The sequence below is a fragment of the Antechinus flavipes genome, chromosome 2 (assembly GCF_016432865.1).
Source record: "Antechinus flavipes isolate AdamAnt ecotype Samford, QLD, Australia chromosome 2, AdamAnt_v2, whole genome shotgun sequence".
NCBI lineage: Eukaryota > Metazoa > Chordata > Mammalia > Dasyuromorphia > Dasyuridae > Antechinus > Antechinus flavipes.
The window spans coordinates 22,705,418-22,721,784 of NC_067399.1; the positions used below are offsets into that span (position 1 = coordinate 22,705,418).

The 16,367-nt window shown below is 45.3% G+C and overlaps 1 protein-coding gene across 22 annotated transcripts in view; it reads right to left on the reverse strand.

Moving 5' to 3' along the window:
- The window catches only part of DYSF (dysferlin), a 225,227-nt gene that overhangs the window by 199,076 nt on the left and 9,784 nt on the right, over window positions 1–16,367 (reverse strand). For 6 of the 22 annotated variants that reach the window (XM_051974289.1, XM_051974288.1, XM_051974285.1 and 3 more), the window contains exon 1: window positions 3,685–3,921. The exons of 9 other annotated variants lie outside the window; for them this stretch is intronic. In XM_051974289.1, coding sequence (XP_051830249.1) covers window positions 3,685–3,778 — 94 coding nt within the window. In that variant the 5' untranslated portion in view covers window positions 3,779–3,921. Of the gene's footprint in view, window positions 1–3,684; window positions 4,065–16,367 lie in introns of those variants that run through there. 7 more of the 22 variants (XM_051974296.1, XM_051974293.1, XM_051974295.1 and 4 more) reach the window with 3 other exon arrangements.

The window sequence follows — 16,367 nt, forward strand, 5'->3', positions numbered from 1 at the left end:
CCGACCAGGACCCTCCCAGCACCTGCCCATGGCCAGGAAGACTGCCACCATGAAATCCTAAGTCTAGACTTCAAAGAGACCTTTGAGGTCATCAAGTCCCGCACCGGTGGTGAAGTAGATAGAAGATGAGCCCTGCAGTCAGGAAGCCTCATCTTTGTGAGCTCAAATCTCACTTCTCATTATCAATATCTTTTTTACTAATCAAATCTTACATTTATTAGCTGCATGCTCCTGGGCAAGTCACTTAACTCTGCCTCAGTTTCCTCATCTGTAAAATGAGCTGGAAAGGAAAACTCTCCCTGCATCTTTGTCAAGAAAATCCCAAATGGGATCATAGAGAGTTGGACGTGATTGAAATGAGTGAACAGGAAGTCCAACATTACAAATGAGGAAACGAACTCCCACAGGGATGAAATTAAACAGTACAAGCTTGAACCAGGCTTGTGAGAACCAACTGTCAAAATCAGTGTGAGCATTTGCCCCTCAGAAATCCACAAACAACAGAAATCAGGGCTGGCACAATGTATTATTTTGTTGATTATCTAGACCTAAGAAAATGATGGATATTAATATTAAATTTAAATGGATTAATTATTTAATATATAATAAATGTATAATATAATGCATAATAATTTAATTATTAATATTAAACTTAAACAGATTAAACTTTAAAGTGTCTACTGTATACATTTTTCCCCTGGAGAGCCAGTTGGCCAACATCTGCCAGCACTCGTCCCTGAATTCACTCCATCCGTGAGGTCATGCTATCCCTGGACAAATAAGCAAACTGAGGCGCAAAAAAGATGCTAGTTACTCACAGCCACACATGAGTTAAGGAAAACCAGATGAGTTTAAGCACAGCTGTGCCTGCCGCCCTTCACCAAGCTGCGTCCAAGGTGATACAGAAAGGGATGACTAGTGTCCATCATCGCCCATTCCCATGGATACATGGGAAATAAAAGGCAGGACAGTATAATAAGGTCACCCAGCTGGGAAGTGAAACCTCTCTTCCTAGTCCTAGACCAAGTCCTCGATACCTTGTATCTGCTACATCCCTGACAGGTGTCTCCTCTCCTCTCTCCGGTCCAGAGCTTCTTAACTTGGAGTTAAGGGGGTCTTTCCCCCCTCTTTCTTGGGTTCTTAATCTAAAGGAGCCCCTGGGGGTTTGCTAGGCAGAAATCCTGCAGTGGTTTGCCACTTACTTCTCCAGCTCATTTTACGGATGAGGAAACTGAGGCAAACAGGGGTAAGTGACTTGCCCAGAGTCACACTACTAGCAAGCGTCTGAGGCCAGATGGGATCTTGATTCCAAACCCAACACTCTATCCCCTCTGCTACTGGCTGCCAATAAATGCTTAAGCACTTATTAAGCACCCGTTATGTGCCAGGCACAGTGCAAAACTTTGACTAGATAAGTCTCTGTCCCTGTGAAGCTCCCATCCTAAGCAGCAGCAACACACAAACTACGGGGTGTTAGAATTCCGGGATATATCTGTTGTAATTATTTGTGTAGGATAAACGGGGAATAATTAACGGAGGGATGACACGAGAAGGAAGCGGCTTTGGAAAGCTTCCTGTGGAAGGAACCTGAAGGAAGCCGGCATGATGTGGGATCAAAGGTTGTGATGAGCAGGGTTCTATGGGTGCCATCAAACCGACCTCAACTTTGACCCCCAGCTCACATATGCCAGGACCTCCCAGCATGGACCTAGGCACGTCACTTGCTCAACCCTCCAGGGACTCCCTCCCAGGAGAAAGCAAAGCTTTGATTGCTCTCCAAGGTCCCCCACAATCCAATGCTTCCTCCCTTCCCAGACGCGTCTCCTCCTTGGCTCTCCCCATTCTGTTTTTTGTAAGCAGACTTGATTTCATGGGTACAGGGATTGTCCACTGGGGCAGGAGCAAAGCTCCTCTGGAATTAGAGATTTAAAGAATTGCCTGGAGACTAAAACCCCAATGACTTAGACCTGCTCCCAGGCCCGGATGTATCAGGGTGGGACTCAAACCTAAATCTTCCTGGCTTCCAGACGAGTTAGTTCCAAATTCGTCTCCACCCTCACTCTCACCTCCAACCCAGGAAAGCGACTCACAGTCCCACTTCCTGCCTTCCTGTGTTTGTTCAAGCTGTTCCTTATATCTGGAGTATGTTCATCCCTCCTTATTTCCTTCCCATTACGACTCTATAGAGCCCAGTGCTCTTAATGCCCTATGGAATGTGATGGTAAATGTTTAACAACCAGCTCTCTTTAAAAAAAAAAAAAACCAACCCCCCCCCAAAAAAAAAAATCCTGTCTGCAGGACCAACTGCATTGTTTAATTTTTCTCCATCACTTTCATGAATCGAGACAATCCACAAAACAATAAATCAAGCCCTAGTGTGTAAGTTATTTTCTGAGGAGTCAGCATTCCCACGAAAAATTTAACAACTGGCTCCTACAAGCTATAATCTTTGCTGAATTAAAGGTGCCCCAAGCCCTCCTTTACAGAGTACTTTGCTTCCACCTCTCTAATTCACTTATTATGTGATATTCTTATCATTGTGTGTAACTGTCAGATCCACAATCACTGAGCAGATCAGTTCCAAGAGAGAAGGAACGGTACCTCAGTCTCCCGCCCAGAGCTTAGGAGACGCTCTGTGCACATCAGCTGTTGGGATTAACTAAAATGAATGAAAAATCATTCCTTCAGGAGATTGTAATCCAACAGAGCAGCTAAAGGAGCTGTCCGGTTTTAGCAAGTCCTCTCCCTAATAAGCCTCCGGTTTCCTCATATGTAAAAAAGGAGGGGACAAGGGGGTGTTGGACTAGAGCGGGGATTCTTACTTTGGTCACAGGCTCGCTGGATAGTCAAGTGAAGCCTCTGGATTTCTCAGAATGCTTTTCAATGAGTAAAATAAAGTGCATAGTTTTCCAAAGGAAGCCAAGCATATTAAAGTGCAGATTTAAATATCAAAATCAGGGCTTCCAGGTTAAAACACCTGGTCTATACTTCTTCCCCTACCGACACCTTTTTCCTCCCCAGAAATCTTTCTGGCAGATGTACAGGTACAGAAAAGGGGCATACAGAGCAAGCAAATCAATGATGATGAGATAAGCGTCCCCTTCAGTTAGGGGATCCCCCCAGATAGGGTCGGGTCCCACAGTTTACAGGCTGGGCTCCAGAGGATGGGCTGCCCTCAAGGCTCGGCAGGATTTTCGAGGCAGCGGCCCCCCCCCCAGCCCATCACAGTGCCCATCCAAGTCCATGGGCCCCCAACACTGCCCTCAGATCCCGTGGGGGGAACACCGCCCAGGTAAGAGTCCCCGTCCTGAGCCATCTCGGTCTAGCCTGGATCTCGACCCCGTCTCCCAGCTGAGAGATTCTCTCTCCCGGGACCCCTTCTCTCTCCCGGACCCTTTCCCTATCCCGGGACCTCTTCTCTCTCTCCCGGATTCTTTCTCCCTTCCCGGATCCCTTCTCTCTCTCCCGGGACCCCTTCTCCCTCCCGGGACCTCCTCTCTCTCCCGGGACCTCTTCCACCTGTGACCCCGTGCGCCTCAAGTTCCTTCTCCCGACTCTGCCCTCCTGAACAAGCCTAAGTCCGGGTCTCGGGGGCCCCGCTCTGGCGCCTCGGGGCCCCCGGAGCTCCGGCCGGGCGGGTGGGACGCCGCGCGCGGCTCCCGGAGCCGCCGGACCGGCCCTCACCTCGGAAAGTCAAGCTGGCCACGGGGTCGCTGTGCCGGTCCTTCTTCTCCACATTGGGGAGGTTGATGGCCCGCTGCAGGAGGCAGCAGAGCATGGCTCGGAAGCGCCGCGGGGGAGCCTGAGGAGAAAGGGGCCGGCGCGGGAGCCAGAGCGAGGGGGCCGGCGCGGGAGGCCACGGGCGCCCGGGGTCGGCCCGAGCCTGGCGGCCAGGGAGAGCCGGGCCAGCCGGAGCCTGGCGAGGGCAGCGCTGGGGGGAGGGAGCGGCCTGGGCACAGCGGGCAGGGAGGGAGGGAGGGAGAGCCGGCAGCCACGGGGCCGGGCGGAGGCGGCTTTGCCCCAGCGGCCGCGCCGGCCGGGGAGGAGGACACCGGACACCCGCGGGGCGGGGCCGGATTGGGACACCGGAGGCGGGGCGGGGTCTTTCCCTCCTCGGACCACTGGTACCCTTCCTCCCAGCTCGCCAGTGGGGCTGGCGCGAGCGCCGCGGGGGCCCGGGGAGTGCGAAGCGCGTCCCGGGGGCGGGGGAGGGAGGTGAAGGGGGGGTATCCTGGCCAGCCTGGGCTGGGACACGCCCCTCCTCCCTGGAGTCTAATGGGGAGATCAGGACGACCCCCCCCCCACACCCACACACACAGGAGGAGGAAGTTATGGGGAGAGCTGGAAGCGGCTCTGGAGAAGGAGCACCGGGCTGGGACTGGGGTAGGGGGCCCGGGGAAAGGGAGGAGAGCGGGTAGGATCCTGAGCTGGAAGCAACCTCAAAGGTCAACTGCTTCAGATTTACAAATAAGGAAACTGAGGCCTGCTAGGATAAGTGATGTATCCACCATCAAATAGGGGGCAGATGCGGAGAATCTGAACCCAGCTCCTCTGACTCCAGCTCCAGGGCTCTCCCACCGCAGCTGGATTCTTTGCCTCTGCTAGCTAGCAGCTGTGTGAGTCGGAGCAAGTCAACACTTGTAACAGTCCTAGCGAGGCTCCACCGCAATAAAGTGCTTTGTAAAGCTTAAACTCCCGCCAGAAGCCCACCCCACCCACAAAACCCCCCAGAACCCAAAATAACCGAGGCCGACAGAGGGCTTCCCCCAGGTCTTGCGCACTGGCTTGCCAAGAAGCTCAGGACCGGGAGCCAGATGCCCACCGGTTCCGGCAGCCCTCCGAGGGGACTGCTACAGTTACTGTTTCCATTTAGCAAAGGAGGAAAAATAGGTTCGGACAAATTAATCCCACAGAGCGGAGGGAGCTTGGAATCGGGTATCTGACTCCGAAGGCGGGTCCCCTCTGCAGCCGCTGTCCCCCATCACCTTCCGAGTTGTCCCAGCCCTTAGAGCAGGATCCACAGTGTGGTCCCTAACCACATCCCGCCCCACAGCACTATCCAGGCTGCCCGGGAGGCGCACTGCCCACTGACTGAATGTCCCAGAAGAAGGAACCGTGGAAAGCAATATCTCCGAGTGTCATAGGTGTGATCCCGGCCCTGGTGCACCTTAGGGGATCACCATCATTAAAGTTGGCAATTTAGAATAAACTGAGGTACAGAGATCACTGGCTCGGGGTCAACAGCCCATAAGTAGGGGAGGCTCCTGTCTCTGGGTCCATCGTTCTATTCTCTACCCTAAAGTTGCCCCTTACCTTGGTACCAGGGCAACCTGGAAGAAGGTTTTGGGGGAAGAGTCAGGCTGGCTCCCAGCTGGGACCTCTGCTCCCCCATCCCTTTAGTCTTTGCCTTCTCGGCTGACCCTCAACTGAGCAAGATAAAAAGCAGAACGCTGTGTCCTGTGGGAGCTTGACAAACCACGTGGATTTCTAGCAGAGGAAGACCTATGTCTTGTCCTCTGGCAAAGCCGTGAAGAACGCCAGGAACCTCCGTAACAGGACATCGAGGCAAGAGACTGATGGAAAATATGTGTTGGCCCATTCCCAGGCTACAACAGAGCAGCCCCCCCCCAATTCTATGGCGAGTCTGTTCTCTGGAAATCTGAATTCATTTTTAATAGGAACAGGTTGTCTTAACAAGGGCCCAGGTCAGCTCTAAAGCCTCTTTCCTTTGCTTTCCTCCTGGGCTGTGGCCTCCAAGGTCTCCCATCTCAATCCATTCTGCACAGACTAGCACAGGTAGGATCATAAGACGATGGATTTAAAACTGGAAGGGGCCTTAAAGGCGATCAATTACAGCTCTCTATTTCAAGGGGGAAGATGGAGGCCCACAAAGGGCAGTGCCTTGCCCAAAGTGACCCATGGAGAAAGTGGCAGAGTCAGGATTCCAAACTAGTTCCTCTGACACTTTTCATTGCATGTTACTCTCTTGCTCAGAGGTTTTCTATGGCTCCCTATCACCTCTAGGATAAAATATAAATTGTTCAATCTCATGTTCAAAGATCTTCAAAAATCTCACACCTCTATTTCACATTACTCCCTTTCCCACCCTCTCTGGGTTTCCCTCCTCCTCAAATTTGGCCAATTCCTCCTCCAAATCCAAAACGCACTACTGCCTCCTTTCTTCCACACTAAGCTCCGAGGACACCACCTAGTAAAGTCTTCTGATGTCCCTCCCCACTTTTTTCAGTGCTTTCTCCTTTTGACATTACTTGTGTGACCTTGAGATCACTTGCTACCTCTTTGAGTCTCAGTTTCCTCATCTGTAAAATGAAGAGGTTTGAACTAGATCATCTCTGATGTTCTTCCCAGACCAGTGATCCTCAAATTCTTCTATATTTATTTCTTTGCTTCATCCTCCAACAGAATTAAGTTCCTTATGCACAGGGACTGACCAGAGGGGATGACTGACTATGTCAATAGTACAAAGGTAGAAAACCTAGCCAAACTCATTTAAAAAAATAAATAAAGTGGAAACTGAGTATTACTAATAATAATAGCTAAGAGTTATAGAACACATTAAGGTTTACAAAACTCTACCAATATTAAATCATTTGATCTTGACAAAAACCCTTTGACGAAGGAAGGATTTGAACTCAGGTCTTCCTGAGGCTTAAAGACATCAAGAGGCTTATTCAGGGTCATAGAGTTCTCAGAATCCAGAGCCAGCAACTTTTCCACTGTCCCACACTGCCTCCCATTGGTAAACAACAGTCAGTGTCTGTCTCTGGATGTGAGGAAGCATCAGGAAAGTGATTTTACTGATTTTACTGAAATCTAGAGATTTCAGAAAGTGAAATCTCTAGAAAGGTTTTATATATGTGTGGGTGGGTGTGTATATTTATAAATATATATGTGTGTGTATATTTATAAATATATGTGTGTATATTTATAAATATGTAGTATATAAATATATCAAACATATCAGAACAAGAATCCTCATTATAATGCAGATGCATCTATTCAATGCATTTAGTAGCTGCTCAATTTGAGGGGAAGCCCATGGTCTCACCACCAACTAAAGATAGCTCTCCTTATTAGAAAGGTTTTGGGGGGATTTTTTTTCCTTATATCAAACCTAAATCTGCCCTTCTGCCCGGTACATCAAGGCACTTTTGGTGGAGTTGTGAATTATTCCAATCATTCTGGACTAAAAACTCTACCTCTTGGGCCTGCGATCCCACTGCAAGGAATATATACTTCAAGAATATAAAAGATAGAAAGTTCCCATATACCCCAAAGTATTCAAAACAGCATTTAGTTGTGCAAAAAAAATGAAATCAAAGCAGATCACACAGCAAAAAGCTAAATAAAATATAATATATGAACATAATCGAATATCAGTATTCGATTCGAACTAAGAAGAAATAAAAATGAAGAATCAAAAGGATTTGCTCTACTTAATGAGAATGTATTTAGAAGGAAGTTACTGAGGAGAAACACATCAGGAGGGGAAAGAGAGATTTAATCTAATAATGTTTTTCTAAATTGCTGCTCCTAGCGGAGGATTTGGAAGAAAAGAGAGGCTCAAGATGTATATATTCTGCACAGAATATTACTGCTGTATATTCCTACACAGTTCTTCATTAATTTTAAGAAAGATGTAAAGTCCTAAGGTAAACAAAACCAGATTTCCATGCTGGGTTCTCCAAGCATTCCTATTCACAGATGACACTGGATTCAATTCACTGAACTCTGGTGAAAGAAATAACAGTTTAAAAGAGATTCATCTAATCAGGCTTTTTGGAAACACAAAGTGGATGAAAAAGAAATACTGTTCAGATTATGACAGTCAAGCCAGACACCAGCCAGTTCGGTGATTTGATCTTAGACGGGTGCTGCTGACAGATAATAAACTAGGACCAAAATTGAGTAGCAGAAAGAGATCAGGCTTGCTCGCCTTTAGAAAATTGTTCTTTCACTGGGAAATGAGTATGGACCACAACATAACATCTCCACTCTTTTTGTTTTTGTTTTTTCTTCTCAGATTATTTTTACCTTCTTTCTAAATCTGATCTTTCCTGTGCAACAAGATAAATGCATAAATATGGATAGATATGTTGTATTTAACATATACTTAAGATATTTAACATGTATGGGACTCCCTGCCATCTAGGGGAGGGGGTGGGGGGAAGGAGGGGAAAGGTGGAAAGAGAAATTTTTGCAAGGGTCAATGTTGAAAACTTACCCATGCATATGCTTTGTATATAAAAAACTATAATAATAAAAAAGAAATAATAAATAAATAAAAAGAATATATTAGAGAAAAAAAAGAAAATTGTTCTTTCAATGATTTACTCACAAACGGGCCTATTCATCGATAGCAAAATTCAGCCAGTGTTGATCTCACCCAGTAAGTGCCACAGCAGAGGCAAAGTAAGTGGGTTGCTACATGTCAACATGAATTCTCTCTTTTTTTTAAATGATGTTTTGTTTTGAAACAAGACTCGTCTTCTCTACAGATTCATGAGTAGAACTAAAAGTCTTTTCCTATGTTTAGGGCTGGCAGATATTGTGATACTGAGGAGAAATTACAATTGTGCTGCGAGAGGTGCTGGATGTTGCCTAGAGAAACACCTTTGCTCTTGCAGGCACTGGAGAGGAGGACTGCCTATGGAACAGTGGAGTTGAAGTACAAGGGAAGAGAGGCTCAGGCCGTGGGAGAATCTTGGAGTTCTGGACTGTCATAGGGAGTAACTGGCAGATTTCGCACAAAACGCTGGTGATCCTGTCCGGGTTATATCTCAGGGGACATTATGTGGACCGTATCAAGCCCCAGAAGAACCCAGGAAGTGTCAAAGGAGCTCGTCTCTTGCCCAGATTTTAACAAAATGGAAGCCTAGAGGGTTATCCATTTCTGTGGATCTCTGGGCCAGACGGCACAGTGGGTAATGGGTCGGTCCTGGAGTTGAAGAGGAGGAGGAGAAATTACCTTCTGAAAATTGCAGCCAAGAAACAAAAGGCCATGTCTGTAATACCAATATCTATTAGTGTGCTGTACAGTAGTTAAAGATGGAATAGAGATTAGAAATGGGCAGAACTGAATGGCAAAGAAAAGGGAGTAACTCTCATGAGCTCTCCCCAAAACCCCCCTGAACCCTTTTAAATAACGCTATAGAACAATCCCCGGAGCAGCAGAAGCCACTAAAGGAGCGGGTGAAATCATGTTTCAGCCACAGGCAACTCAGATGGTCAGCAGGAAAGACCTTTTGCACCGGGGTGAGGGGGGGGCTCAGTCTAACACAGACCGGGCCCCAGCACATGGGAGCGACCTTGGCAGCCACTGAAGAAGCAGCTGCAGTGACAAGGAGACGGCAGGAGGAGTAATCTCAGGAGAACACAGGAATCTCTCTGCCCATACTTGGATCTCAAGGGCAGTCCCGGTTGGCCGTCCCAGGGCCTTCTCTGGCTTCCGAATCTCCCCGACCGAATCCTGGCTGAGGCTCTGAGCTTATATATGGTCTCTTATCAAAGGTGAGAATCATGTAGAACTGTAGTAAGCACTAAGTACATGCACTGAACGCGAGAACTGTCAAGCACCAGGCTAAACACCCATCGTCTCCATCAATTCCATTTTTGTTTCAAGTTCAGAGCTCTGGCCCATAACACTACCTCAGAAGAACAGAAAACTTACTGGTCCCCAAAAGTTTCTCTGACAGCAGCCGCAAAAAGCCGATAAAACTAGACCTGACCCTACTTGAATAAAGAGTTAAAAGTGGGGAAATAGGCTGGGAAAATGAGCAAACCATAGAAAGTGACTTTGTTGACAAGGATGATCACAACACACTCAGAACAAGATAATAAACCAAAGCTCCTATATTCAAACTCTCCAAGAAACATAGGAAATGATCTTGAATAAGAAACAATACTTAGCACATGCCCAGTGTTGTTCTGATTACATAAAGTTATGAGGGTATAAAAGGGGGAAAGAACTTGGAATAAACAGACTCCATTTTCCCACCATCCTCAAGAGTCCTACCTCATCACTTCACTAGGAAGGTATATTTTAAACAATTCTATTATCATGTTAGAATAACACAAAATTGAGAAACTCCTATGTTAATAGAAATCCTATTTTAAAGTAGGAGGGAAAGAGGGAGAAGTGATAGAAGGGAGGGCAGACTGGGGGAGGGGGTGGTCAGAAGCAAAACACTTTTGAAGAGAGACAGAGTAAAAGGAGAGAGAATAGAATAAATGAGAAGAAGGAGGAAATAGGATAGAGGGGAATACAGTTAGCAATAGTAAATATGAAAAAAAAATTTTGAAGGGAGTTTTTTCTGATAAAACATTTCTCAAACATAAAGAGAATTGAGTCAAATTTATAAAAAATAAAAGTCATTCCCCAGTGGATAAATGATAAAAAAAAAAAAACAATTTTCAGATGAAGTAATTAAAGCTACCTAATGCCATAAGAAAAAATTCTCTAACTCACTATTGATTAGAGAAATGCAAATTAAAACAATTTTGAGGTACTATCTATCTTGACTATTCTCAGCGATACAATGATTCAAGACAACTCTGAAGGACTTAAGATGAAAAACGCTATCCATCTCCAGAGAAAGAATCGATAGTGTTTGAATCCAGATCAAAGAATATCTTTTTAACTTTATTTTTCTTCAAGTTCTTTTTTTTTGTCTATATTTTTTTTCACCATATGACTGATATGGAAACCAAGAATCACCTACCTAGCAGAATTGGGTATATTCTTTCAGGGGGAAAAATGGAAATGTTTTGCTTGATTACACATGTATTACCTATATCAAATTACTTGCCTTGTTAATGGGGGTGTTGGGAGGGAGGGAGGAAGGGACAGAATATGAAGTTTCAAAAATGAATGCTAAAATCTGTTTTTATATGTAATGGGGAAGGGGAAATAAAATATTAAATGCATTTTTAAAAATCGGAAATGAAGATCACACAAAGGGACATAGAGAGGAAAAGGGTGGAAACTGGACACAAATGTAGAACCAATGAGGAGAAATACAGAGAAGCAGGGAAAAACTTACAAGGTAGAAGAGCAAAGCGATGCTGACAATAACTACAACCCTATAAAATAAAAGAACTCTAAAACAATTGAAATGAAATTCAATGAAATTATAATGACCAAACTTGGCCCCAAAGAAAGGCTAGAAAAGGAGACCCCCTTGTCCACTTGCAGAAGTCAGGGAGCATGGCTATGGGATGCCACATTTAATGTCAGATTTTCTCTAATAAGTTGGTTTGTTTATCTGAACTCCTTCCTCATTAAAAAAAAAATTCTTTCTGATAAGGGATGGCTCCCTGAGAATAGAAGGGGACGATGGTGGGGAACCATTATAGAAAGAACTATATGTCATGTCAAAACAAAAATATCAATAATATTTTTATAATAATATAATATGTAATAGTAATAAAACTGTGTGTATGTACATGCAGATATCTGTATGTATGTTTGTCTGTGTGTATATGTGTAAATACCAATGAGAAACTTTGAAGAAAAGGAATAAATTTTCATGGAATTATATGACAAAAAGAAGATGAGTTTGTCATGTAGTTAAAAAAAAAAAAGAAGGATAATAGAAGTTAGCATTTAGACTTTACTTGCTGCGTGCCAGGCAGTATGCTAAGCATTCATCTGATCCTCACAACGATCCTGGGGTGTAGTATTATTCCCATTTTACAGATGAGGAAGCAGACAAAAGGTTAATTGATTTGCCCAAACTCACACCGATATTAACTGAGGTCAAATTTCAATTCAGATGGCCCTCCTCCTGATTCCAGGTCCAGCAACTGTCACTGCACCCCCAGTTGCCCCAACAATAAGTATTCAGCCCCATTTCTGGTTATTTTTGAGTCATTTTAGTCTTGTCCAGTCCTTCATACAGCCACCCGGGCCTTTCTTGGCACAAATCCTGCAATGGTTTGCCATGTCTTTCTCCAGCTCATTTGACAGATGAGGAAACTGAGGCAAAGTGATTCGTCCAGAGTCACAGAGCTAAGTATCAGAAGTCGGATTCAAACTCATGAAGAGTCTTCCCGACTTCCAGCCCAGTCCCCTCTCCACAGCAGTCCCTAGCTGCCCCCTAGTGTCCCACACAGAAAGTGCTAAAGAATGGTACCCAGGGATGTCATCATTCGCAAAGTAATCGGACCCAAATAGGGGAGGCGTAGATATTTACACACAAATATATGAAAAACCCTTCCATGCTTATTTCTTCCTATCAGCGGCTTTTCTGAAGGTAGCTGGTCTCTTTCTTCCCAAGTCCAAGCCTTTCCAAGTTTTTTAAAGCCAACCAACCAGCTCATCATTTCCAAAGCCTCGGCAATATTCCTTTCTAGATTCAATCAGCAGCTTCCTTCCTAGGATCTTTGAGCTTAATTTGGGTTTTTATAACAGTCAAAATGACCTGATTGCTCAAAATTGTTCTTCAAACAATATTCTGTCACTGTACCCGATGCCCTCTCGGTTTCGCTCATTTTTCTCTTCATCGCTTCACGAAGGTCCCTCCATGCTTTTGTGAAAATCCCGAGCTCACCATTTCTTATAGCAGAGGAATATTCCACCATGAACACCTATCACCACTTACTCAGCCGTTCTCCAAGGAGTGAGCATCCCTGCAATTTCCAGTTCTTTGCCACACAGAGAGCTGCTATCAATATTTTATCACCTCGAGGTTCTTTTCCATCTGCCCCAATCCTCTTGGGAAATAGACCTAATAATGGTTTTGCTGGGTCAAAGGGTACGGGCGATTTAATAATTGTTCGGACACGAATCCAAGTCTCTCTCCAAAATGGTTGCATCACTCACTGATTCACCAACAACGATTTAAAGTCCCGATTTTTCCACATCCCCTCCAACATTTATCTCTCATTTTAACCAATCTGCTAGTGTAATATGATATCCCAAGGTTGTTGTAATTGCATTTCTCTAGCCAATAATGATTTAGAGCATTTGTTCATATGACTATAAATTGATTTCTTCATCGGAGAACTGTCTGCCCTATCCTTTGACTAGTTATCAATTGGGGTATGATTCACATTCTTATAGATTTGACAAAGTTCTTTATATATATTTGAGATATGAGACCTATCTGAGGAACTATCTATAAAATTTCCCCCAGTTTTCTGCTTTTTCTTCTAGTCTTGGCTGCATTTGTTTTATATGTTCAAAAACTTTTTAATTTTAATGTAATCAAAATTATCCATTTTACATCTCATACTATCCCTCGTTTTTTTTTCCCACAAATTGTTCACCTATCCATACATCTGATAGGTAATATGTCCCATATTCTTCAAATTGTCTTATATCTCCCATTATAGCTAAGTCTTGTATCCATTTTGACCTTATCTGGACAAATGGTGTAAGATTTTGGTCTGTGATCAATTTCTTCCAGCTTTCCCAACAATTTTTATACAAAAAAAAAAGACTTCTTATTCCACTTATTTTTATACTTGTCAAACGTTGGGTAACTAGTCATTTGCTGGTGCAGATCATATATCCACTCTGTTCCACCAGCACCAGATAGTTTTGATAATTACTGCTTTATAATATAGTTTAAGATCTGGTACCGCTAAACCTCCTTCCTCTATATTTTTTATTTGTTCCTTTGATATTCTTGAGCTTTTGTTCTTCCAAATGAATTTCATTATTTTTTCTAGCTTTGTAAAATAATTTTTGGTCATTTAATTGGGGTGGCATTGAATATATAAATTAATTTGGGATAAATTGTTATGTTTACTATAATCTTGCCTACGCATGAACAAATAAGACGTCTGCAATTACTTAAATCTGGTCTTATTTGTGTACAAAGTTTTTATGGTTTTGTTCATGTAGCTGCATATATTCCTGGGTATTTTATACTGTCTAGAGTTATTTTCAATGGCAGATTTATAGCTGCCTCTCCCTGTAGGGTTCTGTTGGTAACATATAGTGATGCAGATGAGTTATGGGACTTTTTAAGTTAAGGTCTTTCCCAGACCTCATTCTGACTGAGGCAATGACTGTTCAGTGATCAAGGCCAGATAAGAAACATGGCAAAGAAGGGCTTCTTTTCCACAGTGTGCATGTACACATACACACACACATACACACTCACACATACACTCACACATACACACAGACTCACTCACACTCACACTCTCACACTCACACACACACTCATACACACACACTCACACTCACATATTTACACTCACACACACATACACACACATACTCACACTCTCACACTCACACACACTCACACTCACATACTCACACTCACTCACACACACTCACACATACACACTCATACTCACACACACCCTCACACTCACATCCACACATACACACTCACACTCTCACACTCACACACACTCACACTCACATACTCACACTCACTCACACACACTCACACATACACACTCTCTCACTTACACACACTATTACACACACTCTCTCACACTCACATACTCACACTCACACTCACACATACACACACTCACACTCTCATACTCACACACACCCTCACACTCACATTCACACATACACTCTCACACACACACACTCACACACTCACACTCACATACTCACACTTACTCACACACACTCACACATACACACTCTCTCACTTACACACACTATTACACACACACTCTCACACTCACATACTCACACACACACTCACATACACACACACTCACACTCACACATACACACACACTCACATACTCACACGCACTCACACTCACACATACACACTCACACTCACACACACACACACTCACTCACACTCACACGGTCAGAGAAGCCATCCTAAATGTTCACAGGGACTATTTGGTCCGACCTGTGTTGGTCTGGTCGGCCACAGCCGGACACCTGGTAACTTGATTGTAACATAGCCATGTCCTCACCCCCGTATTTTGGGCCTCTCCAAAGACAGAGGACAGCGACGCCGCCTTACACATATTCACACACTCGTACATCTGCGTTTATCTGCATGTGTCTGTGTGTGTGTGTCTGAAGGGGGGAACCTCGGGGGCTCCGGCCCAAACAGAAGAAATCGCCGTTCACGCTCACCTTGGGTCAGTCAGGGCCTAAACAATGACCAATGGGGCTTGGCTGGTGCCTTAGTGAAAAGGGCCGTGGGCCGGGCGTTGTGCCGAGCGCTTTACATTCGACAGATTCAGAGTTTTGAGCCTTCACTAAACGCAGGTGGATAATCACAAATAAGTGCCCAAGTGAATCAGGGAAGGCATTTCCTAGCACTGAAAACCTCTACAAGTCCCAGCAGCGGCCTTTGCTACACCCACTGTATTCCAGGGGTGCCCCCCAGTCCCAGTGCCCCGGGCGGGATCTCCCGTCCCCGGCAGTCGGCGGGTCAGCGTGTGGGAAGGGAGAACGAGGAAAGGCCCTCCTTACTCTGCTTCTGACCAGATTTTCTTTCCTTCCCGGCCCGCTTTACAACAGAACTGACAGAAATCCAGAACCTCTCTAAGCCCTGGTTGGATTAAACAGCGTTGGGGTGAGATTTAGCTCTCGCTGCCCCCAAGGCCACACCACCGGAGAGCAGGGGCCCTTCTGCGTCGTGAACCCCACTGGGTCTGTGGGAGAGGCCTGGGACCCCCTGCAGAATCATGCTTTTAAATGCATACAATAAACCACAGAGGATGACCCATAATTTGGAAGTAAAGGTGTAACCCCCCACATGTCTCCGTGGCCTTCTGGGAGCCCCTGACGCCAGATTCCGAACCCGGGTTACACGGCCTGGCCTACTTTGGGGAACGGTGTCCAGTGCCCGGGGGAGGGGCGGATGGGCACTCTGACACTGGTCAGGCAGGGACGGGGGACCCAGACTGGGTCAGGGCGGCCCCCGCCTGGGTCCGAGCCCCAGCTACAACCCCAGGAGCCCCGGGTTCTGTGTTGTTTTTCCTTTCAGTTCCACCCTAGGGTGAGGAGGTCTCGGTTATCATCTGAGACCAATTTCTGAGTCCAAAACAAGAGCCAGGTCCTAAAATAGACGGGGGTGGAGCCAGTCATTCAAGTAAAGCTCCGGGGAATGGAGCCGGGGTGGGAAACTAGGGAAATGGGAAAGAACAGGTGGGGACGGTTTCCGGGCACTCCCCTCTGTGTGAGCAGCTGGAGCAGTTCCTGGGACGGAGGCAAATTATCTGAATGGAAGGTCAGCATTAAAGGGAGGCTCATGAGCCAGCCAGCTTTCGTGCCATTGAAATGTGGAAAGTACCACACTTATTTACTTAACACGATTAATGCGTTTTTCTCAAGGGAAAAAAAAGAGCATTAGCCCGTTAGTTTTTATTTTAAATGCACTTGATTGGAATCTGATTTTATT